Raw genomic sequence first — 25,451 nt, 5'->3', positions numbered from 1 at the left:
TGGCTTCCTCATAATTACCCTTTTATTTGTTTAGAAAACGGATGCACCGATTTTAAATAAAAAACACACAAACACAAAAAAACTTTGTGAAGTATGATTATTTTTCACCGATGGTAAAAAAAAATACCTTTTCCCCTGTTAAACATATTTTTGTATTGTAAAAATGAGACTTACACAAAATGTTTAAGCACGGTTATACATTGATCATACAAAATATGTAATCTGGAAAAAAAAAGATGATAGATAGATTTGGACATCTTTCAGGGCAAGAAAAACAGAGTTGATGTGGTGTGTATACCATATCCTACGCTGTGCAGTATTTAAGATGTGCTCAAGGAATCATTGATTCAACGTTATTTCAGTTGAGGGCCAATGTGTTTGCATTAACTTTGGCATTCTTTAAAATACCATATCAATGAGCGCCCTCTAGTGGCACTCACACAAGCAGGCAAGACATCTAGTCTAATCACCATGCTACCCATTTTGCTTTACACATCACAAACGAAGCATAAAGGTGGGTCATTTACAGTTTTGCATTGTACCAGCAAGCATCTCGTAGGAATTAATACAAACTTAAACTGAATTTTGGATTATTTTTTTCCATCCAGCGTATGCACTTCCTGATTTTCTTAAAGTGCTTCTGACAACAGTATAACACTGGGTTTTAAATAATGTTTTCCAAGAATATATCAGTCTCATTATTTTAAAAAAAAGTCATTTTTAAATGTACAGACAAAATTAAAAAATTGTTCATCTTATATACATGTCTGTGACAATATTCTCAGCAGGAATTGACAGGTGGGAATGCCATTCAAAGACAGTTGTGACCGCATAATACATAATGATGACTGTTCCAAACTGGCCAAATGATACATCTAATAAAACCTGCTTCTTTACAAACAAATGTTTAGAAGAGAAACATAAATGCATCCAGTGCATTGTTCACCTCAGTGCATAAAAATACACAATACACACTATACAAAAAAATACATATAAAATACCTACTCATTACATAATTTAAAGTAACATAAGGTGTGCAAAGCCATAATAATCTGCCATATTATTCAGTTCTATTTACATTGGTCAATAATTATAGCGCTCTTGCAATATGGGTTTCACTTGAGTGCCATCTGCTGGTTTCACAGGACCAACAGTTCTTTTTAAGACTATTTCTCTTTACACTTTACAAGTGTCAGCAATAATAACGCCCATACACCTGAGCCAATCATATACAGTATTAGGCCAGCATAATTACAGTAGACAGCTACAGAATCCAAATATGCTTTGGGAAACTACTATACATGTTTACTATATGGTATTCAACAATATCTTAATATTTAACAATTCACAAGGTAGAAAACAAAACAAGTTTTTGATTCAAAAGATTCCTAAAACATGAATTTGTCAAGAGACGTTTTAGAAAAGCCCTCCCTTTTCTTTGCTATAAAAATTAAAAATGAAGTTGAATACCTGAGTGCTTCAAACTGGTTTAAGTATTGTGGCAGCCATGTTTATAATAACCTTTTCTGGGTTCCACATTCTCATAAATGGAGAGTGCGGCAGTGTTTTGATAGATTAGATCCACATTAGTTCCAGTTCTTGATCGGATTATGTCCATTGCACATTGGTTTAAGATCACATACTGGTCCTGCACAGACATAAAATCAAGATGGTTGACCCCAGCTGACAATTACAAAAAGATCACTGAATGTAGTGTTGTATGTGTGTACCTCTGTTTGGACCATGAGTGGGCGGTGCATGCGCAGCTCATGGACAACACCAAAAACATCCACTACATTTTCCCTTTCAATTTGGAAGATGAGACGATCAATGGCTATGAAGGTGCCAGTGCGGCCCACCCCAGCACTGAAACAGAGAAATACATAATCACAGGTGAACATTGTAGTGGTGCACGTGTTAACGTCCCTCAACATTAGTACCTAGTACTAGTTCTGTACAAAATTCAGAATTGAATTGAGATTGACCCTTAAATTCCACTTCTATTTTTGAATTTGAAGTGACGTGGCAAAAGAGAAGCACAATTGCTATTGAAATTCAGATTGGAGGGAGTCGAATTGAAATTCTGTGAAAAAAATTCATGATGCAAAATAAAAGTGGATTTGACAATGAAGCTTTACAGTACATAAGCCCGTTTAAAGCACCGATTTCACACAAATATTATTTTAAGGAGTTATGTACACAATATGTAATTATAATCGGTCAAGTCAAATATATTTATGCACCCCTAATCACATACAATGTCAAAGGGTTGTTGTCACATGACCACAGATGGCAAACGGCATCTCCTGATCTTAGTAGATACTGTAATAGCTTTTTATTAACATTAAAAGCCTACTCAGATAAAACAGGTCATACAAATTTTGGCTGGGGAGATTTGTCTTTCACCTACAGCGTGCAAAAAAACTCAAAACATCTTCATATCATGGAGAGCTTATGACTTCTCCTGTGGGTGTAGTCAGCTGCTTTTAGATGAACTTAGTTTACAGTAAGTACCTGATTACATGCAGTTTGTCTGTCAGTGGATCTCTCCCAAACTACAAACACTGTAAAAGTTCCCCTCACTGATTGTTCTGACAAACCTGCAGTGCACCACAGTGGGGGAGTTGGTGGAATATTGGCCCATATGTTCTCTGACCAGGTGTCTGAAGCTGATTAGAAGCTCTGTAGTTTCCGGTACCCCGTGGTCGGGCCAGGCTGTGAAGTGGAATTGGCGAATTGAACGAGTCTCGGCTGTTTTCACCTATGGGGATACATCTACATGGATTAATACAGGAAGACAAATGATGTAACGATTGCCTAAATTTCCCTCACATTTTTAATTTCGAAGTCCCGAATGGTCCAATCATCAAGGGGTATTTCAGAGGTTGTTGTAACGCGGATGTATTCAAAGTGCTTGGTGCTTGAATGCCAGTACTGCTCACATTTGACCTGTGGAAAGTAAACAATGAAGGATTTACATTAAAACATGATTTACATTCAAAATTATTCTATCCTTCCAAATCGTATGTAATATCACTGTTGTCATACAGTACAGTTTATTGGTCTCTGTTGTTTTTTTGCTTTGTTCTATTCTCCGTTCAAACCTGATTGTCTGGCATATTTCTAATACATATCCATCAAAACGCAGTATCACAGAGGAAGTACAAAACAAAACGGCATAGAGATATCACATACTGCATAACGAGGCAGCTAAATGGGACAGCAAAGAAAAAGGAAAAAAGTCAAGTGTAATAGTAAAATGTAAAAAAGAAAATGTAGAATGTAAAATGAATAATTCATTCTAAAATGTCACAATGGTAAGCACATTTTAATTTAGCAAGTAAGAAAGAAAAAAATAAGAAAAAAATAAGAAAGAAAGAAAGAAAGAAAGAAAGAAAGAAAGAAAGAAAGAAAGAAAGAAAGAAAGAAAGAAAGAAAGAAAGAAAGAAAGAAAGAAAGAAAGAAAGAAAGAAAGAAAGAAAGCAAGCAACCAACCAACCAACCAACCAACCAACCAACTAACCAAAAAATAAAAAACAGACATGCAATGTATCTCCCAACATGTTTTTGTTCAGCAATACTAAAGATAGAATTATGTGTGTGTACTCACTCTGCCTTGCTCATTACAGCGTGTAAGCATGACCAGGGTGTGCACATTCTTCTCCCATATCATCCTCCAAAAATCCTTGACAGTGCCGGGCAGAGGACCCTGGGCTGCGATGAACTCCTTTTTGGAGTTGTAACCCTGCCAAATGAAGCAGCAGTCCATGCACATATATCAACAGTCCAAACATTAAGTTGAGATTAACTGAAGTGATGAAGACAACGGATGAGAAATGATGAAGCAATGGCTCAGGCAGAAGGAGTCAGTACGCACCGGCATGTAGTTAGCATTGATGTAGTCATCAAATGGATTTCCATGAATGATAGAGAGTTTCACTCGAGAAGAATCATCTAGGAAGTATGAGAAGTGGGACATGGGAATTATGATGAAAAAGAGTATTCTATGAAAACATTTTTTTCTGTTGTTGCAAACCTGCTAATGCCGATCATGACACTTCGTAAGTAAACTCTTACAACACAACATCCAATATTAGAGCTGTATCAAAATTCTGATTTTGCAACGATGATATTTCCAGTGCAGGTGCATATTTTATTTCACGGTGTACGCTATTTTTGTGGCATATGGCCGAGACGTGGATGGTTTGTACTACCGTATTTTCCGCACTATAAGCCGCACTTAAAAACCTCCAATTTTCTCAAAAGCCGACAGTGCGCCTTATTATCAGGTGCGCCTTATATATCGACCAATATTAAGCCACTACAGCAGGCGTGTCCAAAGTAAGGCCCGCGGGCCAAATATATCTTATATATATATGGACAAAGTTTTAAAATGGGCTATCCATTGAAGGTGCGCTTTATAATCCGGTGCGCCTTATAGTCCGGAAAATAGGGTACAAGCAAAAGGTAGTGAGAGACAGACGAGAGTATTTTTGATTTTTAAGTAGGGTTTAAAGTAGGCTGGAGGTGACTCACAGGGAAGTACATTGTTGTAGCGATTCTTGGCTTTGTTCTCTTGCATAAGGGCACATCCTTTAGACTGAGATGTACCAACCAGCCTTAGGTCCTATAAAGGCAGTCAAACCAAAACGCAATGTTAGTAGTGAATTTTGCTAGTTGACTGACATGGGCAAGATGTTTAATGAAAGTTTCACCTCAAATTCCTCTGCGAAACCACAGTTGGAGTCCGCCTTCTGCTTCTTGTAGTAAGCTTCATAGTCCTCCACCCTCACTGCTGCATTTCTGCTCAAAGGACAAGAGTGCAGTAACAAGAAACCAACTCAGTCTCGCTATCTTTGAAGGTTCATACTCACGCTTTGGCTCTGAAAACAAAATAAAACAGCACTGACGGACAGGTATGGAATACAAAGTTCAACTGAAATCTCTTGTTGGTATACATATAAATATGATTGAAATGAACATATTTTACCTCAAGGAATGAATCTGGATGTCTGAGGATTCTTTTTTGGATAACCTACATGATAGTGGCCATGAGTTGAAAGGTGTGACTTTTACATATGTCAGATAACGGGACTTGGTGAATGTAACAAACCTTTTCCAGTAAACAATGAAGCCAATGAGAATGATGAAGAGGATGCTAAAAATCCCAAGTGTTGCTCCGACAGAGACACTGATGACAACTATGACAAAGATCATGAGTAGGTTTTCAAGAAAAAAAAAAGGTGATCACATGAAATGAGACAGTTCATTTAGAACTTGCATGGTACCTGGGTCTTGGGGTAGTTTTAGCATTGGATAGAAATTTGTGATTGAGGCCTTTGATGCATAAGACTTAATTAGGTTGTCTTGCAGAAACAATCTAGTGAATAATACGATGGCATACCTGCAAGATAAAATAAATAAAAGCAGAACAAAATCAAAACAACTAATGCTGTAAGTATTTCTGAGTAATGTAATAAATATTGCATAATGATGGCAATAATCATAGCTAGGCTCAAAAATATTGACGACATGTGATTGGATTCTGTTTTCACACACAAATGTATTCCGTCCATTCTACTGTGTTTTTCATTTACATATTCAGGCGAACTAATTAGTTTGATGGATGGAAGGATGGATGGATGGATGGATGGATGACACATTATTTATCTGCTAAATGCAGCGGTATGTTTTAAAGTCTTACTGGTATCTTTGGTTGCCATGAAGGGGTCCATTGGTGTAGCCCTCCCATTCTGAACCATCTCCAATAATCACAGACATGCTCTCTTGACTGCGTGATTGACCATTTATCTTCTTGATGGTTGCCAGGTATACTGGAGTTTGTTTGTCAATCCACTGTTGATATGTGTTTCCCAAGAACCTGGTTGTATTAGCCATGTCAGATTCTGAAGGTACAGACATAAGAGAATGATTATCAGTTTAACAGTCTTGCCAAGCAAACAATTCAGAATTTATTGAGAAGATGATGAAACTACAATACTATGGAAACAAAAATGGATGAAACAAACCTTCTATGTTTTCCGCCACCAACACACCAAAATGAGTGACTGGCCCACTGGTTTCAACTATCAGGCTGGAATTGATTAGAATTGTGAATTTGTTGTATACTTTGTTGTTCACAATAGTTAGCGACTCATAGTTTGCTGGAATCGGTGGGTCTGCCAAAACACGACAGCAAAAATTGTGATTTTGTCCGTAACAGGAAAGCTACATTTAAAATAAGTCTAACCTGTGATGCCAGTCCTGCAGTATAGATAAACTGGAATAGAAGGCTCTCCACAGCTCAGTGTCTCCATCATTATGTTGTATGAAGTGTAGTGACTTAGGTTGGAGATGGTCTGGCTACAGCTTTGGTTACAGGTGCTTGTCCCAATTTCCGCATTATTAATAGTGATGCGAATGTCATGAAATTGCCCCATGGGCTTAGTCCAGGACAAGACAATTTCTGCATTTGGAATGTCTGGACCTTCACATGTTGTATTTCTCACCGGGCTTGCATCTGGAACAGATTAACACCAATAACATAATTTTAACACTTATTAGACACACAATGTTATTTAAGAATTTACAACCTGCGCAGTGTGAACAGTTTATACACTTGTAATATTTATTACGGTTTTATTACTGATTGCTTAGTATGTAAGGGATATGCATTTTTGGTATGGGCAGCATGACATACAATGAGCAAAACAAAAATCATTTCTGATTGATTTTCTTTCTTTCTTTTGATAAATAATGCGGGCCTCTGTAGGTTGGAGAAGCTTATGTGGCCACAATGTATTTTTTTAGACTGCCTCCAAAATTTGAAAGTAAAAATAACAGAGTTCTTAAATTTGCAAAATAAAATAAGAACAGTGCACACTGGTTGCATAACTGTGAGTGTAAGATATTGTGATCATACCCGTGCAGGTGGAAATCCTTCTGGGAGCACTCTGAGTTCCATCCTTAGTCTCAGAGACAACAGAAAAGTTATACCTACTGCCAGGGACCAGGTTCTTGATAGTATGCATTGTGTGGTTAGTCACAATACTGTCATTGATAGGCAAGTCTGAGCTTTGCCAGGTCAAATTGTAAACGTAGCTTTTATTGTATTCATCAGGTTGAAACCATGTGACTGTTATATTGTCCTCCTTTGCAGAAGAGTTGAGAAACTGCACATGCAAGGGTTCTAAGGGAATCGGAGAGGTAAGCATTAACCCTGAGATCAGACACATTTTCACATGAAAAAAATACAAATAAAGGAAAAAATGGATGCATACATACATACATACAAACGTACATAGATACAGACAGACATAATTGAATAAATACATAAATAAACAAATGCATGCTTACTTGTGGTGACCAAATAGGCATGAATCACTTCACTCCTAAAACCCAAGACCCCAATTGTTGTTACAGAAATGTTGTAGGGAGTCCCAGAGAGCAAGTTGTCAAAGGTATGACTGGAGTTGGTGGTATTGATGTATCCACTTTCCTCCGATGGTGCTCGTGTTAGCTGGTAGAAGAATGATGTACCATTCATCAAGGGGGCATCTGTCCACCTTGCTTCTATTGAGTTTGTCGACTTTGTGAGGATCTCAATAGGCCCAGGTCGGTTTGGAACTTTAGGAATTGGTACATACAGTGTGTTAACATCATCTTGTAAATTAATGTCGTGATATTCTGTTAGTTTGTGTCATGCGAGATTATGTACAAATTTCAAGCTGACAAATGCTCAAATGAAACAATCATAAGGTAGACAACCATGCTCAACGTTGGTTGCATAATGTGACGGTATACCTAATACAGTGGCTAGTGAGTGTGTACCTAAGTGTGTTGTTACTAAATATAGCATGAACAAATTGGTACTTACAGGTAGCATTTGTAACAAATTCCGATGACACATTGAATGGTCCAGAACGAGACACGACCTTGGCGCTGTAGAGACTACCAGCAGACAGCCCCTCGAAAAGCAAAGAGTTTTTGGTAGCCTCCACTGGCTGTGACCGATTTGTAGAAGAGCTGTTGAGGTGAACACTATATGACTCAATATTCCCCTGTGGAATAATCCAGGACACCAGGACTGACATATTAGAGCCTTGACTGGAGATCCCGAGTTGCACTGCCTCAGGCACTGATAACATGCAAAACAATGACTTGAGTTTGACAAATGAAGAGAAGAAAGTGCTTTCATTTAAATGGCAAATTAAAGTCTTACTTGTGTACTGGAAAATGCAGCGTTTTCCCCCTTTTATGCCATCCCCTGCTTGGACAAAAACACAGAAAGTACACAGTGTCCCAGGTTGGAGCTTTGAAATCACTGCAACTTCCTTTGTCACAGTTTGGTTTTGGAAGCCACAACCAGTTGTCTCAACCCAATAGGTGTACTCAGGTTTGTGTTGCAGCGCTTTCTTCCAATTCAGTTGTATTGCAGTTGAGTTTAAGGTGAGCGCCTTAAATTCATTAATCTCATGTGGACCTATAAAACACAGGCAGAAAGTTTCCTTTGATGAAAATGAGGATCGCTGTCCGATAAGCATCATTGAACATATATATCATTAGTCCAATTTGCTATCTCAGATTATTTTCCACCAAGGTGGATATCACTGTCCCTGCCGAGTGATTCTGAGCAGTACAGTAGTATAAAATATTATTAGTATCATTAAAATATTTTCTCCAAAATTTTCCAAAACAACGGTTATTATTTATTGATTTTAAACTGTTTTTTTAGTGATATTTACTTGGAAAAAAAAAATAGTAATTTTTTCACCCTGAAATTCTAAGTACATTTTACAAGGAGGGTTTTAGAGCAATATTTCAAATATTACTCTGGATATTTGCAGTATAACTTGACAACAAAAGTCAAACAAACTGCTTCATATTTCTCAACAAGATTCATCAGCTTGTGGATTTAAACTCAAAATGGTCTTTCAATTTTGGCAATCGAGTTTTCTTTAGTTAAATCAACCTACCGTTTTTTTCCGTGTATAGTGCGCAATATTTTACTAATTTATTGTCCTAAAATCTGGGGTGCGTATTATACATGGGTACAAAGAAAAAAAAAATTAATTTTTTTTTTTTTTTAAATAAAGTCATGGTACAACAAAACCAACAACAGGACTGACCGACAAAGTCGTGGAACAAAAAGACAGGGTGACATTACCAAAGACAGGAACAGAATGACAGTAACACATGCAATGATCCAACGGTGAGCGAGGGGCAGACAGGACTTAAATACAAAACACGTTACATCGATTGAGGTGACACAGTAAAAGCGGGGTGACACGAACAGAAACTATGGCAACCTAGACACATAGCAAAACTGGGGACGAGACATGACAAATCTCCCCCGAAATAAAACTCACCTTTCTTCTTGTTTGTTGTCAATCGCGCATCGCATTCAGCCATCTTGCCCAACACACTTAGTAAAATTCATAATTGACGACACATCGTTTGATGCGATGGTGCAATCCTTGATGGTGTGTTATTGTCAAATATTGTTTGTTTTTTAATCTCCATCGCGGACCGGACGTCATACGGAGGCCGCCATTACAGATGCGCAGAACGGTTGCGCAAGACACGTCAGCTATATAAAGAGCGAGAGTTCAGTTCTCCACCTATTAGTTTCAATTCACAGTTTAATTAGCAGTTTCAATCAGCAAATAACAAAATGCGTATTACAGGTAATATTTTATTTCACAACACTTTGCCTTGTTCCTTTCGTCTCTGCTGTTCACTTCAAACACGCTCCATACGACCGCAATGCTCTTGTATCAGACGCTCGCTCGATCACCTGCTAGTTTGCCGTCTGTCACAATGTACCCTACACAAATCCGAAACATTTGTTGCGGCTCCGAGTCTCGACGAGGGGCAAGTTTTGGTTTCCAAGGTTGTTTTTATTCCTCTTCAACGTATCTCCCATACAGAGCCGCCTCATTCCCCTGCGCACGGAGCGCGGTGGTGCGTTTAGGGGCAGTCGGAGAAATCAACGCCAACAAAAAAAATGACATCCAGCCTAGTTAAGACCATACCAAAGACTATAAAAATGGGACCCATTGCCTCCCTGCGTGTGTGACGATCTTTGGGACTTAAAAAAAAAAAAAAAAAAATAATTTTTTTTTAAAAAGAATTCATAAAAATTGGGTGCGTATTATACATGGGTACAAGCTTTTTTCCAGCATCAGCATGCCATTGTTAGGGGTGCGTACTATACATGGGGGCGCACTATACACGGAAAAAAACGGTATTTTAAATTGCATTTAATATTCTTTGGTCTCAAATTATTACAACAAATATTATTGATGATAGTTGTTACAAAATTCTCTTAAGACGATGCTCACATACGTGTAAAGAAGGATTTGATCTGTGGAGCTGCCAGAGTGCCATCTGCTGCTTGTGTGGTGACGCTGAAGGTGTAGTTGATGCCAGAGAGAAGGCCGGAGACATCGGCAGACAATGTTGTGAAGACCATTTCGTCTGCTTGAAATGATCCGTTGGTGACATGCACCAAGTATGAGTAGCTAGGCTTAATTTCTGGTTGTTGCCACACCAACATGACAGCATTTGTGGTAATTTTTGCCGCTTTCAGCATGGTCGCCGAAAATGGTCCTGAGAAAAATGTAATTAAAAAAAAAAATAAGTATTATGGATTTACAGTTATCCTTCTATGCTAATTGACTTACTTGTATAAAACGTTCCTGTTACCGCGGTGCTTTTATAGCCCCTCTCACCAATTGTTGCAACAGAAATAGAGTACGGGCTACCAGAATTGAGCTTGTTCAAAACAAACCAATTATTTGGGGTTATGGAGTGGCCATTGACACTGTAGTTGCATTGATTTTGATCCAAATCATCTGGTTGGTGCCAAGTAAAATTAATGGAGCTGACAGTCTGGAAGTCAACGGTTATGGGCCCAGGAGGGTTTGGAACTTAGCAGGAGAGAAAGAACACTTTTATTAGTCACTGTTTGAAAATGGAATATGAATCCTCTTCAAAGCATGATGAGTTAACTCACAAGTTGCGTTGCAGTAAGTTGAATTGTCACTCAGGAAAGGTCCACTTTTGCTTATCACCACCACACAATAAAGCATCCCTGGCTTCAGATTTGTAAATAATGTGCTAAGAGTTGAGTTACTCAGAACCTCTTTTGAACTTTCAGATTTTGAGTCTTTGTTCAACAGGTGTACTATGTAGGATTCCACATGGCCCAATGGAGCAGTCCAAAAGACAGACATATTAGTTGTTGTCCCTATGACCCTTAAGTCTGAAACTACCTCAGGTTCTGAAAAAAGAAGACAAATATCAGATTAGCTCATACAGTGGCTAGAATTCATATGGTATAAGGCCTTTATTTGTAAGAATGCAAATTCATAGACTATATAATATTAACATATTGTAAATGCTCACAATTTTGCTAATTATATTGGTCCGTGGTATATTTTATATTGCAATGTACTATGTACCAATTCTTATTCTTATTATTTGACAGTACAGACGAGTGAGGCCATACTTGTGTAATTTGATGTGTTTTCCGATGCCGACGTCAGCCCCTCTAGAACTGTGACCACATCAAAATTGTAAAGAGTTCCAGGGATCAGATTGAAGAAGGTATAAGTTTGGTTTTTAGTTGTCCCATTCTGAACCACTGTTTCATCCTGGAATGCATTCAACAGATAGCTATAAGTATCCTTGTAGTCACTTGATTTGGACCATATCAACTGGATGGTTGTTGTGTTATGATCCTGAACTTTGAGTCCAATCACAGCTTTAGGCACTACACAAAACAGAGAACAGGTTTTTGTCAGAATCAACATAAGACAAATATTTTTGTAATAATCAATATGACCATGTCAAGATAATGCAGTGATTTTGTCTTACATGTGTAAGTGAATGTCTGCTCTCTCTTGGATTTACTTTCTCCTACTAATGTGGTAACGGTAACACGGTACTTAGTTCCAGGTTCCAGACCATGTACATAGGTGTTGTTATCAATGACTGTTTGTTCATCCAAAAGTGTTCCAGTCGAGTTGTAGGTTTGAATCAAGTATTTGTAAGATGTCTGCACTCCATACGGGTTGGACCATGTTACATTTATTGAGGTTGTATTGAAAGGCCTGGCCACAAGGTGTAACACAGGGTTGGGCACTAGAAAAAAAATCACAGTATTTCAATGTGAGTTGGTTGAGTGAGCACACTTTTAGAAGAAAGAGCAAATACGGTAGCTATATGTGTGTTCTGGAAGTCCTAAGAAGAAAAGCTCTAGACTTTTATAAAATGGATGAAGAGATATACACTGAGGTTGCCCTTACAGTTGGTGTGGATACTTTTAAGCAGAATAGCAAATTGAGTTTAAACATCACTTAAAATAGAGGAGCATTTGTATGCTAACATATAACAAGACAGCAAAAGGAACACAGAAAGTGCAAAGCTTTGGTGACGAACTCACAGGTGTATCCTGATATATGCACAGCAGAGCTCCTCAATTTTTGGGGTCCAATTGTGTACACGGTTGTGTTGTACAATGTTCCAGAAGAGAGCTGTGACAGCACCATGCTGTTATTGGTGGCGTTAGTGATCTGCATTTCACCATCTGGTTTTTCATAGGTAATATGGTAACTGATAAAGGGAGAACGCTCCATCTTGGCGGGAGTCTCCCATCGAAGGTGAAGTGAAGAATTTGTACTTTGCGTGATATTGAGTGAACCAGGTGGTGTTGGAACTGAAAATTTGTAAAAAGAAAAAGAAAAAACAGTTTCAGATATTCACATATTTAGAGCTTTTTATGTCCAACTATAAATACTAATTCAGATCATGGTCAATTTGGGAAAGTCAACTTACTGGTAGCGAATGCAATCTGGTCGGCTGTGTTGCCTAGATTTCCAGCGACAGCCGTGACTGTGACGAGAAAAACTCTCCCCGGATACAAATCGTAAAAATGGGCTGTGGTGACTGTTGTATTTTTGCTGGAGGAGTATAACAGATTGGTATTGGAGATGTTCACCTCATAGAAATCAGCTCTCCCTTGGGGTAAGGTCCAGTTAATTGTCAGGAAGTCAGTCCCTGGAGTAACTGTAATATTTCCAGGCCTCTCAGGCCCTGAAAAATAAGAAAGTCAAATCTTAGGCTAGTTTTTCACTTCACTATCAATGAAACAGTATGATAGTTTGTATGCCTTCCTATGTCTGTTAATCCAACAGAGACCAAATTCTCTGACAGTAGGCAGCAGAATTAAAATGTCACCTTGAAATGCCACATTTAGAGATTTCATTGTACATTGCACAGAGTCATGAAAACGCAACCCCAGACCAGACTCCTCCAAGTTTTAAATGAGTTATAGTGTTCTTAGTTTTTCTATACTTACCAGTGGCATCTCAACATTGCACTGATGTGATTAGAAAAAAATATGTATTTATCCTAATGACAATCTCTTTGTTTTCTAGGTTGAGTTGTCAATGCACTGTACGTTTTGGTAAAAATGTCAAATTAATTTCAAGATAGTATGTTTGAGACCACAGTGAGTTTAATTTCTTCAACAGGAAACCAACTATATTGTACATTTCTATTTGCCATGCTAGCAGAGATGTCTTACTTGTGACTTGGGCAAATATGTAAGGTTCTCCCTTCGTTTGGTTGTCTCCAGCAATGCAAACAATTGTGACTGTGTATGATGTACCAGAGGCCAAGTCTGACAACACAGTGAAGTCATCATTTGTGTTTTTGAACTGCGATCCTTCGTTGTCCCACTTAATCTCATATAGGAACACCTCACCATGAGGTGGTTTCCATTTCAGAGATATTGCAGATGTATTTGCAGAAGCAGAGAGTTCGCGAATGATGCCTGGTTCTGCATAAGAGGATTGAGAGCACAAAAAAATAGTCAAACAAGTTTTCTTCATCAACTGTGAAGAGTTAAAGCTCAAACATGTTCCTTGTATTTATTTTTCAATGATAAAAAAATATTATGTAAATAGCACTGTCCAAAAACTGCCATGGATCCATTGTGCTGAATGAACATTCAGCAAATCAATCTACATGAAGCCCCCAAATATTTTTTTTTTTTTTTGCCAACAAAAAGAACAACATAAAAAGGAAAACATTTAGGACAACTATAAGTTTGCAGCTTTGTGGAAACAATTTGGGGACTTTCTGTTCACTGCCAAATTGATCTCTCCTCTTTAATCTAAAACCACTTCAAACAACAAGGCATAAAAAGGAATAATTGTTATGTAGGCATTATTGCCAGTGTTTTGTGTAATGTTTTCAGTTATGTTATGTTTTCGTAAAGTGTTTTTTTGTTTTTTTACTCCCTGCGCTGAACAAGCGGCAGCCTCTTACAGCAGCTCTGTTGTTTTTCTAACACTGTTGGCTGCTATATACTGGAATTTCCCCGTGTGGGACTAATAAAAGAATGTCAAATCGAATCAAATCAAACAAATGAGCTACTGTGCCATAGTTTCGCCAGTTATCCATTATTTTGTTAATCACAATAAAAAAGTACTTACTTGTGTATTGGGACACAGCTGCAGTATCGCCTTCAGTCACTTTGTCATCTGCCACTGTAGTTACACTTACATTGTGCATGGTCCCAGCAGACAATTCAGTTATATCTATCCATGTTTGAGTCACATTTTCAACTTTTCCATCAGTCCATTGTACCATGTAGAACGAGTGGTTTCCTTCTGGTTTGCTCCAGCTCACGTTCATTGAGGATGTCGTGACCTGGACGACTCGAAGAAGGCTGACTTTATGAGGCTCTGAGCAAAAGGGGAGATAAAGGAATTAAGTTCACTCCAATAACGGCGTAAAAGCCACTTTCTAACTGCGCCCGTCTACAAAATTACCAAAACTCTACCCATGCGCACAAGTGGGCTTTCCATTATACTTGATTGGCGTAAAAACAGGAACTTAAGTTTCCAGGTTGCCCTGGTAATGCCTCGGAATACCCCTGGAAGATTTTGACAAAGAATGGTCTGGGCTCCCCCATTTAAACTATTTCCCTCGTGACCCAATCCCGGAGAAACACAAAGGAATGCATGGTTGGACGTGGATGTAGCTATGAATATTTCGATATTAAAAATAATACTGCGCAAATGAATATTTTTCATATTCTGGTCAGGGGGAAATGAGATCTGGAGTGTATTCCAGCTGAGAGGCTGTATTGAAAGTCAATGGGCTTATTGCTTAAGTTGTCCTATGATTGCCAAACACAGTTCACATAGTTGTTGAGCATAATTTCCTTATTTCAGTTTGACTCACTCATTGTGACCTCTTGACAGCAGTTGGAACAGTTGAGGAAGACATGATAAATGGCTCCAGGAGTTAACCCAATGAGTGAACCATTTCCAGAGATGTTCCCAACCAACAGAATGCAACTGGAAGGCGAGGCGAGTGTGACCGTTGTTGTAGTTGTTATTAAACTTATTGTTTCATTGCTGTCACATAGCTGATCTGTGAGACAGAGGAACAAGGATTGGACCAATATGAAAAAAAGCTATTCATAAAGAAAAACTTATATTTAGCCAAAGAATATATGCAGTGTGTAAATGGACCCACTTTCACAGTTTCCATGGGAGCCCTGTAAGAATACAAACACCTTTTAGTCTCATGCAACAGCAGATGTCAGTGTTGAATAAGCAATCAGAAACAAACATGCACACACAAAAGTGAAAATTAGGACTTTGCGCCTCATTCATATACATTGACTAACAAACCTGAGACTCAAACTGTGATAAAACAGTCAAAAGTAGTGATGTGTCTGACGGTAGCTAATGAAATAGCTGCCAGCACTTGTCGTTCACTTCAAAGATCTCGTACATGATTGTCAATCAACAGGTGACCGTTAGCTCACACTAAACTAAACTAAACTAAACTAAACTAAACTAAACTAAACTAAACTAAACTAAACTAAATTAAACTAGGCTGCTGCTAGAAAAAAATACTAAAGTTGGTTGCTATGCACAAAGCAAATTTATGAAATAAAACATGTTAATTCTATTTTTTTAATAAAAATATTCATTCATTATCTTATTTTTGTTTTAAAAATTACTTCAGTGCCCTGGGATTAACTTGCAGTAAAAAAAAGATGCTCCACAAAGTTAAAAAGTTGCTCCTCAATTAGGTCATTGTTTTTCGAAACTGCATTGCTAAGAAAAAAACGCGATTGTGTTTAGAGCATCGCAAACTAATAACAATTATCGAATAATTTTTAATTCTTGTAATTAATATTTTTAGCAGTTTAGTGTTATGAATGTCTGTTATAGTTGATTCATTCAGTTAAATGGCTAAAGTATCCATTTAAAAAAAAACGGAGTCCTTAATATTCCTGATAATTAGCTAACCAAAATTATTTGACCTTTTATCACAATAGGTCACATACCACAACTTCAGTCATATTCTTCTATTCAAATAGTCAGCATTCCAAGGCTTATCTAATTAATGCAGCACCACCACCCACCTCTCCCTGAAGACCAAACTTTGCATTAGTTTCTTTTTTTATTTACAATGGTGACTGTTGCCTTCCTCCCAAACCCCTTGGGCCTCTATTCTTTCTAAATATGAGAGTGCCCCTTGAGAGGGTCAAGGCTGCAGAGCGTGTCAAGGCTGTTCAGGCAGTTGTTGACTTGAACATAATTTGCGTGCAACCTCAAAGGTCAAACAGTTTGCTCCGGAAAGCTTATCAAAGCTATTATTTTTAAACCCCATTTGGATAATGAAAGAGCATAAAAGCAGGAAGGCATTTTTAAGTAACATTGGATGGATGTTTACATTATATTCTTGAGTTCTTAACATGTCTTGTTGATGCTGGTCCTTATTTGGCAAAAGTTTCACAAAACACAAGAAAAAAAACAAAATGCAAAATGCTTATTTGACATTTTTTTAAATTTGCTCTTGGTTGTCACTGTTTTGGCTGGAATCTTGAAAGCCACTATCTCTGCCATTAACCAATTAGTTTGAGTTTAGGGGGCAGTCTGGTGTTTGTTGGTAACGCTGATGAAAAACATTCGATCGTTTTGAATGGATTTTATTTGAAAGAATAGCTCACAGATATGTAATTGGGCAATTAGATCCTTCAAACTGTTCTTTTAATGCGAACGTGACTATCCAGTCTGCGTGACAAACCAGAACCAAGGTCAGTTTTCTCGGCTTTCACGCTGCAAATGAAAGCAACAAGTTATTGTGCTGCATTGATGTCAGTTTGCCAAAGGACATGATGGAGAACACAACTGGAATCAACTATGATGTCTTTCTTTCTTGGCTAAATTGAATGAAGCAGTCATTTTCCTCAAGTGAGTTGGAATGCAACAAAACAGTCGGTGACAGTCTCAAGGATTGAAGGATGGGAGTCTCTTTCAATTGCATTGTCATTCTGGGGGAAGTAATTGTCCCCTGCAATGTCACATATCTTCTTTAGACAGGAAACACGTTGAAACTGAATGACTAGCACCATACTGCTAGCTGCCAAATTGTGCCCATGCGTACTACTTCCTGATGTAGCCAACTACACAAATGGCAATACTGTGGATGGGCATAAGGACTGATGGGATTGAACTGATGATCATGTCTTTTACAATGACAACAATACACAGTGCCCTAACCAGCAGAGGGTAGAGAGAGATCCTGCTGCCACCCACCTTTGAAGAACATCTATTTGAAATAACTGATTGTTATTTTTCCCCATTATCCACCGAGGGAATGTAGTCAAATTCAATCATCTATGACACCATTTTTTACAGAACTCTAAATACAGGTTAATCGGTCACGAAATAGATCGATTTAAATTTGTCGACAAAATGTCTGACTTTAGTGTAAAAAGAACAAATAATAGAAATGAAAGATCAGTCATAATACTTTGACAGTCTTGTTGTTTTTATCGAGATGTTCATGTTACTGTCTCTGATCATTTAGACTAGATGTGCTTTGCATACTTTAATCATGTGCCAAAGTATCACATATTTTCTCCTGCCAAAATAAACAAAACAATGTTTCAAGCCATTAAGCCTCGGAAATGACTCACAGACAAGATGTAAACCGTACTCTAAAGTCCCAGGAGGAAAAGGATTCCTTAGAAAAAGAAGTCATGTTTAAATGCTGGATGGTCAAACATTTTAGCTGGGACTATTGACCCTAAGGCACTGTGTCCTCAGTCTGTGCCCTTTGCCGGAGTCTGGGAAAGAGGAGGAGGAGGAAGTGGCCACACCGACGGCTACATAAACATTACATCAACCCGAAAGGCAGCCGATCTGCCTGCCGTTCTGCGTCTCCCTCAGCCCATCTTTGCTGCGTGCTTTCCGATAACACCCAAGTTCCTTCCTCTGTAACGAGACTCAGCACAACCAAGACATCACCTTCAACGCTGTCCCTCAAGGGTGGACCTTATTGACCTCAGCTTCTTATCGTCTGATGACTTGGAACAAAGGCACCAAGAAAAAAAAAAGCAAAACTCCAGCTTGAATGATCTTAATTTTTGCATATCATGAATAATGTTGATATAAATACAATAGCTTATGTGACATTTTCTATCCCTGGGCCAACAGTACACTAAACAAACAAAAATAAACTTTGAAACATCCATATCAGCTAGTTGCAATGAGTGTGCCTAATGACAATGTTCAGATTCTGTTCGGCATTCTATAAGAATTGGGATATGCGCTGGGTGTCTTTGCTCCCACTTTTCTACAGTACTTTTTCATTAATCATTTCAAATGGCATTAAAAATACATTAAGAGACACATAAAGCCATCTTTGATCCAAAATTAGCTGCTGACCAGTGTTTTTAAAGTGCAGGTTTTTAATTTGTGCTCATGTTTACAGATTGATTGACAGCCCTTTCACTGCTCTCGTTTCATGTCACGGATTGGGACAATGTGCACATTTATCACTGCGGCAACTTGACTAAATTTCACTAATTCATTTTCAAAGGTCAGAGTCAGCCTTTGTAAAGTTGATTGGCTCAGAGGTTTCTCCTGGGAAACATTCATTGTTTCAGTGCAAACATGACTTTCCTGTACCCACCCAGAGACCCCAGATAACAAATCAACATAAAGGGATTTGAAGGTAAATATTATGCTGTACTTCATACCTCAGGCTTATTAAGGTCAGTTCCAAGAACAAAAAGTACCACAAGACTTTGAGTAACACTAGACCTGTCGTCAGACCTCAGTATCAAGGAGGCCTTTTGGTAGATGGGCATGGCGACGAGTGTGGATAACACATTTCAGTCACATTCCAGTGACTTGATGGTGATTAGTTTGTTATAAAAGTCCACGGAATGTCATGCTAATCATTTTAAATGTGGCAGCAATTACAAAGGGTGCTTTATTCACAATTTGCAACAGCTCTCAGGTGTCTTGATAACATGTTTGTTTAGTTATTATAGCCCAAGTGGCAAGGATTTTAAGAATATCAGTATGATACCTCATGCAAGTAACAAGCCCTCATTTTCTGTTTGGCCAATTTAGTTACCATGATGACTTTGGCCTGAACGGCGTGATTATAGAATCTTCACAAACTGCCTCTCATCATCTCGCCATCAAGTAGTTCGTAACAGGAGGCCTGATCGTGCCAGAGAATGCGTTGTGCCCGGGGCATGGGAAAAAGCGGACACCCATAAAGTAAAAGCAGTAAAAGCATTTTAACTCATGGAGGCGGCTGTTGATACTCGAGTGTGAATGTTTACCATGGACACATAAACAAACACAATATTTCCCAGCATAAACTGTTATCTTTGAGTTTTATGGCGGCAATTTCCTTCAAAGATTCACCACGTTTAAAAATATCTAGATTATGCGCAACTTCCAGTCAAAGTATTTATGTCAGACTCAAAACTGAATGAACCATAACATTGTTGTCAATTTTATTTTAAGGCTTGTAAACTATTTTTCTAACATCTTGAAAAACAAACATTAGAATGGACTCCGTCTGTGCATTGCAAATCAATGTTTATACGTGATAGCACTACTGTGAGCGCAACACAGTAACACTATACATTTGCAAAATGGGTGAGATGGGCTAATTCCAAATACTGAATCTTACCATATTGTGTGTGCGCGTGTGTGTGCGTGCGTTTGTGCGCGCGTGTGTCTGTTTGCGTGTTTCTCCTGGTATCCACCACCCACAACACAGCCTTGACTCTTCTATCACTGTGCAGATCAGAGGACATGGAAATACTGTCCCCAAGCACAGTTCTGTACAACCATACAGAGTGAGCTGCAGACAACCATTGGAGCACAATGTGAAGAAAACGTCCTCTGATATTGTTTTGAGGTCTACCACTTACCCACTTTGTATTGCTGGCGAATGTATTGGCTTAAAATATTTCATTATAATCTTCCACAAATTTGAAAAATGTAAAAAATTTGGCAACCACCCAAAAGAAAAGCAAGCAACAAAGAAAACTGTCAACCTCTTTTCACCGGGAGCTTTTGCCATGGTTGCGAGTCATACACATAGTTAGCATTCTGTAAAGCAGTGGTCCCCAACCACCGGTCCGCGGATCATCTGGTACCGGGCTGCACAATAAATAACTTGCATTGCAGTAATTCTGTCCGTGGTGCTAAAAAGGCTGGGGACCACTGCTGTAAAGAACTTTACATTTGAACCCAAATGTGCTTTTGTTTTCCATGTTCTCGATACTAGTTATTATACAAGAAGTATACAACACCCTGGATTGCACCCTGCATGTTGATTGAAGCTTAATTTACTGAAACATTGGTATAAATTTTGATTAACATGCACCATGTGTGGCTTATACTGTAAAATTGAATTTGGCTAGCAGACATTTGTTGTTTCCTCAATTGTTTTATATGCCAGTTTTGCATGCAACATTTTGGAGTGACAAAGGAACAAGTTCAAATAAGAACTGCTGCCTCTTTTTTTGCCTAGTTACACTGTGCAACCCTACCCTGAGATACAAGTCTAAACAGGGTATCTGGATTAAGCTTTCATTTTTGGTATACAATTCACGCTCACAAGAATCGCACTCATTTTTCACTATCTCAGGGGGCTGCCATATTTGCCTTCGACTGACATCTACTAGTGAGTGCATTTGATGTCACCGAGCCTCTGGACTCAGCTTGCGAAAGACATGACACACCTGTATTCTGGGTTTGGTCACGTCATATTTGAAATGTCTCTTCTCATTCCGCGCTCAAGGGGCAAATTTGTAATCGCTTGTGTCCTGTGGGAGGTCAAGGTGGACCAAGTACTACACTACACAAGAAACTGTAAGCAGGGCTAAAATGTGACGCTTAGAAAGCACACATAAACAAGTAACTAACCAATCATGCTGCCAGCTATGGACAATGCATGCTTGCAGAATGAGGAAGAAAGCCAGGATACCCATGCAAGCCCAAGGAAACTATGTGAACAGAAGATCCAGAACTGAGATTCAAACCGCAACCCACAAATTATAAATTCAAAACTCTTAAGTCCTTCAAACCGCAACCCTCAAATCTTAAATTCAAAACTCTTAAGTCCTACTCTTAATATCTTCTGGGTTTTTCCAACCTGACGGCCTCATTTGACCCTGACCTGCACAGAGGTCACAGATAAAATTATCTGCTCTCTGCTGACAATAAGGCCTTTGACGTCCAGGGAGGAGTCTGTGTCTCATTTACATGAAATGGGGGAACTGTGACTCTTTGTAACTCATCATGTACATGCACAGCCTGAAGGAGCCGCTTTGGTTACAGGCAACTATGTTAATTGAAAACTGGACCATCATCATGCCTCTCAAGTGTTTAGTGAGTGGGCGGAGGCTGCGGCATTCCACGGAGAAAAACTTGAATTGTGACCTTTGTGCTTTTTCGCTCATTCAGATACGCTTAGACAAAAGCATTCTACACAGACTTTTATTCACTTTTATTTATTTATTCTATTCACTAGTTTTATGACTACAGTATTATTGCGCTTTTGCACATGTCCTTTTTTTAGGAAGGAAAAGCAGCATGAACGAAATGACAAGTGCTATCTACACACAGAATAGTGTCGATACTCACTACAGGCCACTTGTGAAAGTTACCAAGCGTCCCATTTCCTTGTTCTAAGATGTTTCCCACTGATAGCAGTGTCACCACCTTTTCATTTGAGTGGGCCCGGCCGGCAGAGAGTGAATGAAACCATATAAAGGCATGACCATTCGCTCCATACTATGATAAACTCATGCAAAGTGTTGTACTTTTCCTGAGTCATTTGAGCGTGAGGAGCAAGTGAGTTCGCATCTGCCACCCCTGCACTGTTTTGTATTGATTTTTGAACCACCTATTAGTCATTAAGCAAGCACTGGGCTTTTTAATTCATGTCACTAATGCTCTCTGTGTCTTTTTTTAGCATCAGTTTACAGATAATACATGTCAATGTATATTTTAGTATTTTGGACCCCAACACAGGACCAAATCCTTCCCCTGGAATGAGAAAAGGCCAAATTCCCTGCTAAGCCTAATGCTGTTTTGATGAAACAAACCGTCTGACCTCTCAGAAGTTCACAGGGCTGGTAACTAATTGATCACATGAAGGGACACAAGGAAGCATTGTGCTTATTCAGTTCTGGTCTGAGCTGGTGTGTACCACAATAGATTCAAATGGACAGTATGAAGTCATGGCAAATTTCCTGTTTCAAATATTAGCAAACATCAATCAACAGAGCAAACAACTTGCAACAAAGAATCAGAAAAAAAAACAAACAAAGAATACAACTAGTGTTGTATTCTTTTTTTTCCTATGAGTACATAATGGGAAGTAAAAGTCACCATAATAAAACCTTTATTGGCTGCTTAGCTACTTTAAAGGGGGCATATCATTTAAAAGTCACTTTTCAATCTATTGTATACAAATAGTAAGTACCTGTCCGCCCAAGTGTTGAGTTTAACAACCAAGTAACTCTTTTATCAGTAATAATAACCAACCCAATGAAGAATTTCTCCGGCAGCAACATGGCCAAATATGCAGGCCGATGTTCCAGAGCCACTTTTAATTTATGGCCAGAGACCAAAATTCATACTCATTGCAGGATGAGACCTGGCTCACTTAAATGAGAAAGGGCTGCCTTCTCAAATGCCGTGATTTCAGCAAGACAAAAACCAGGGTGCTTCAAGTGCTCTATAATAATTTATCCTTTGGGAATTCCCAGATGAGCATGCAACAGATGTTAGTTGCACTAGGAATTGATATGAATTTAAAAAAAATAAGTCTCCTTTAATAACAGTAATTGCTGTCCATCGCTATATCCATCAAGTTTTTTTTTGGTTCTATCCACCTTATTTCCGGGCTAACAGCGGCTATTGTTTAAATGCGTGTGGGAGACTTTAATATTTGTCAACCTGTTAAGTTATTAACAGGGATTTTATGGACAGTAACTAGCATGTTTGTCAGTAAGATGTTGTCTGGCAAGGAAGATGTTTTGTTCATAAAATTGAAAATATTGTTCATAAAATTGAAAATATTGAAGACAAATATTCTAATATTTGCTGCGGGCATTTGAAGTTGACATTAGACTTTGTGATGTTCACATGAACTTTGAAGGATTGCAGCTGTATGACAATGAGCGACACGTTTACAGGAAGCGTTCCGTTCATGTGGTTAACATGCAGCGGAAAGTGGCTGCAAACAGATACGTTTGCTTGAAGCTAAATGAGATTGAGTCCACCTTCTTATAACAAAACGCCATCAACTTTATTACCATATAGGAATTGATACGTCTCAGAGCATTGGGAAAGGGGACAAACGCCAACGCCTGAAAACTGAGAAATTGAGAAAAAAAAATCACAAAATTTCTCCTTTAAAGGAAATGTGAGTTAAGTGCGCTGTTCTATTCTTGTTTGACGGTAAAAGATGAAGAAACATATGGGTAGTATCAGCATGCAAAAAAAAAAGAGGAACTTTAAAATTTCCCCTTTTCAGGTTGAACTTCCTTTGTTGCACATATTGTTTTTTTCCAACAAAATGAATATGCCCTTGTTGAATTGTTTCAATATTGTATCAAGCTAATAATGAGGTTTGCTATGATCTGAAGGAGTAGGCCACAATACAGTCTAATGACCCTTACAACACACAGGGTATGATGAGAATCTATGTAAACTGATGAGATCATGTGAACTATGGATAAACACAACTCATGATCTAAGCAGTTAATCTTTTCTTGCAGGTCTTTATAATTTACATTGTTCTTTAAATGGACTCTTATTGCTTTCTGTCTTTTGTGTCTTATACAAATTTAAAACAACCTTTAGTTGGCGTACTGTGAATGTTCAACCCAACTTCCTCACTTACAAGTTGTACACTACAAAAATAAAACACTTCTGCGTTCGCTCCTGTGCACACAGCTGAGAGATGGCGGGAATGTGTTATGGCCCTTAACGTGCACAAAACTGAACTGGATATTATATTGCAGTGTGGTTTCTTATGTAAGGCTAAATGCACCATGTCTGCGGTGAGACAATGGAGACTTGTCATTATTGTCACTGCTGTGTAATATGTAAAGTCAGCCCACTGACAAATATTGAAGTAAAAGATGCTACTGGAAACAATTAGAACTTATCTTTACCAGGTTGGATAGCTATACCTTAAAAACTGGTCGTGATGTGAAGACTTTTGGCCATATGAACTGTATCTCATTGCAATCCTGACCCCTCTCGCCTTTTTCGATCCTGAAAGACCAGTGCAGCGAGGACAGGTGGGCCAGTTCACAGACACAGATTTACATAATGACATTCCACTGGGATGCATTTTTTACACTGGTTTACTCTGGATGACTCTGGATATGACATATCCACAAACCGGTATAGATAACCATGCTTCTGTATACTTTTGCGAGACTTCATTACATTACACTTTATTATGTAAAGATAGTTAATGTAAGCGCTGTATTATCAATCCCACCTTTACAAATATTATATGTATACTATTAATGCGTACAGTGGCAATATGTTGTTGTGGTTGAAGTTGTATTAGTGTTAGGGAGCTGGCTACAGTATATTGAGGCAATGAAGCTCATCACAGCAAACTACAACCACAATAATATGCATTTTTATGTGAACCATTTTGAGTGCAAACTACAAAAACAATAATGAAGCATTTTGAGTTAGCTAGCTGGCTGGTTAGTTGGTCGGTCGATCGATCGATCGATTGATTGAACTTCATTGATGGTGTCAGTCAAATCTGACCATTATTGTATCCCACAGGCTTCCAGGCGATGGATTGGATTCACACTTACATTCAAATATGGACATTTTAAATAATAAAATAGCTGATGCTACATTTATAAAGAAATTTAAAGCAAATGTTTTTAGTGCAAGTATTATGGAACCTTTTCTTATTTTTCTCATATTTCTTATTTATTCTTATTCATATTATTGTCAGCGTTTTTCATTTTTTATTATTTATTATTAAGAAACTTCACTTATTGTTTGTAACCAGACTGGACGTCTACACGGATGAAAACTTGCTCTCTCTAA

The 25,451-nt window shown here is 38.3% G+C and overlaps 1 protein-coding gene across 1 annotated transcript in view; it reads right to left on the bottom strand.

Annotated features, from left to right (window-relative positions):
• Positions 1-80: 80 nt before the first annotated feature.
• The window catches only part of ptprja (protein tyrosine phosphatase receptor type Ja), a 26,508-nt gene continuing 1,137 nt past the window's right edge, over positions 81-25,451 (bottom strand). The window contains exons 2-30 of the mRNA XM_061282543.1: positions 15,556-15,577; positions 15,259-15,450; positions 14,505-14,756; positions 13,592-13,846; positions 12,841-13,098; positions 12,449-12,721; positions 11,881-12,147; positions 11,513-11,776; positions 11,018-11,284; positions 10,686-10,931; positions 10,348-10,611; positions 8,222-8,482; positions 7,877-8,137; positions 7,357-7,626; positions 6,923-7,189; positions 6,251-6,520; positions 6,030-6,179; positions 5,705-5,906; positions 5,289-5,404; positions 5,114-5,201; positions 4,991-5,035; positions 4,716-4,803; positions 4,537-4,627; positions 3,878-3,954; positions 3,611-3,745; positions 2,833-2,949; positions 2,601-2,761; positions 1,731-1,866; positions 81-1,648 (exon numbers count right to left, since the gene is read on the bottom strand). Coding sequence (XP_061138527.1) covers positions 1,490-1,648; positions 1,731-1,866; positions 2,601-2,761; positions 2,833-2,949; positions 3,611-3,745; positions 3,878-3,954; positions 4,537-4,627; positions 4,716-4,803; positions 4,991-5,035; positions 5,114-5,201; positions 5,289-5,404; positions 5,705-5,906; positions 6,030-6,179; positions 6,251-6,520; positions 6,923-7,189; positions 7,357-7,626; positions 7,877-8,137; positions 8,222-8,482; positions 10,348-10,611; positions 10,686-10,931; positions 11,018-11,284; positions 11,513-11,776; positions 11,881-12,147; positions 12,449-12,721; positions 12,841-13,098; positions 13,592-13,846; positions 14,505-14,756; positions 15,259-15,450; positions 15,556-15,577 — 5,454 coding nt within the window. The 3' untranslated portion in view covers positions 81-1,489. The remainder of the gene's footprint in view (positions 1,649-1,730; positions 1,867-2,600; positions 2,762-2,832; positions 2,950-3,610; positions 3,746-3,877; positions 3,955-4,536; positions 4,628-4,715; positions 4,804-4,990; positions 5,036-5,113; positions 5,202-5,288; positions 5,405-5,704; positions 5,907-6,029; positions 6,180-6,250; positions 6,521-6,922; positions 7,190-7,356; positions 7,627-7,876; positions 8,138-8,221; positions 8,483-10,347; positions 10,612-10,685; positions 10,932-11,017; positions 11,285-11,512; positions 11,777-11,880; positions 12,148-12,448; positions 12,722-12,840; positions 13,099-13,591; positions 13,847-14,504; positions 14,757-15,258; positions 15,451-15,555; positions 15,578-25,451) is intronic.

This window comes from Syngnathus typhle, linkage group LG7 (assembly GCF_033458585.1).
Source record: "Syngnathus typhle isolate RoL2023-S1 ecotype Sweden linkage group LG7, RoL_Styp_1.0, whole genome shotgun sequence".
Lineage (NCBI taxonomy): Eukaryota > Metazoa > Chordata > Actinopteri > Syngnathiformes > Syngnathidae > Syngnathus > Syngnathus typhle.
Note: the sequence above shows the minus strand (reverse complement) of the source record. Positions and strands in the feature narration are given on the sequence as shown.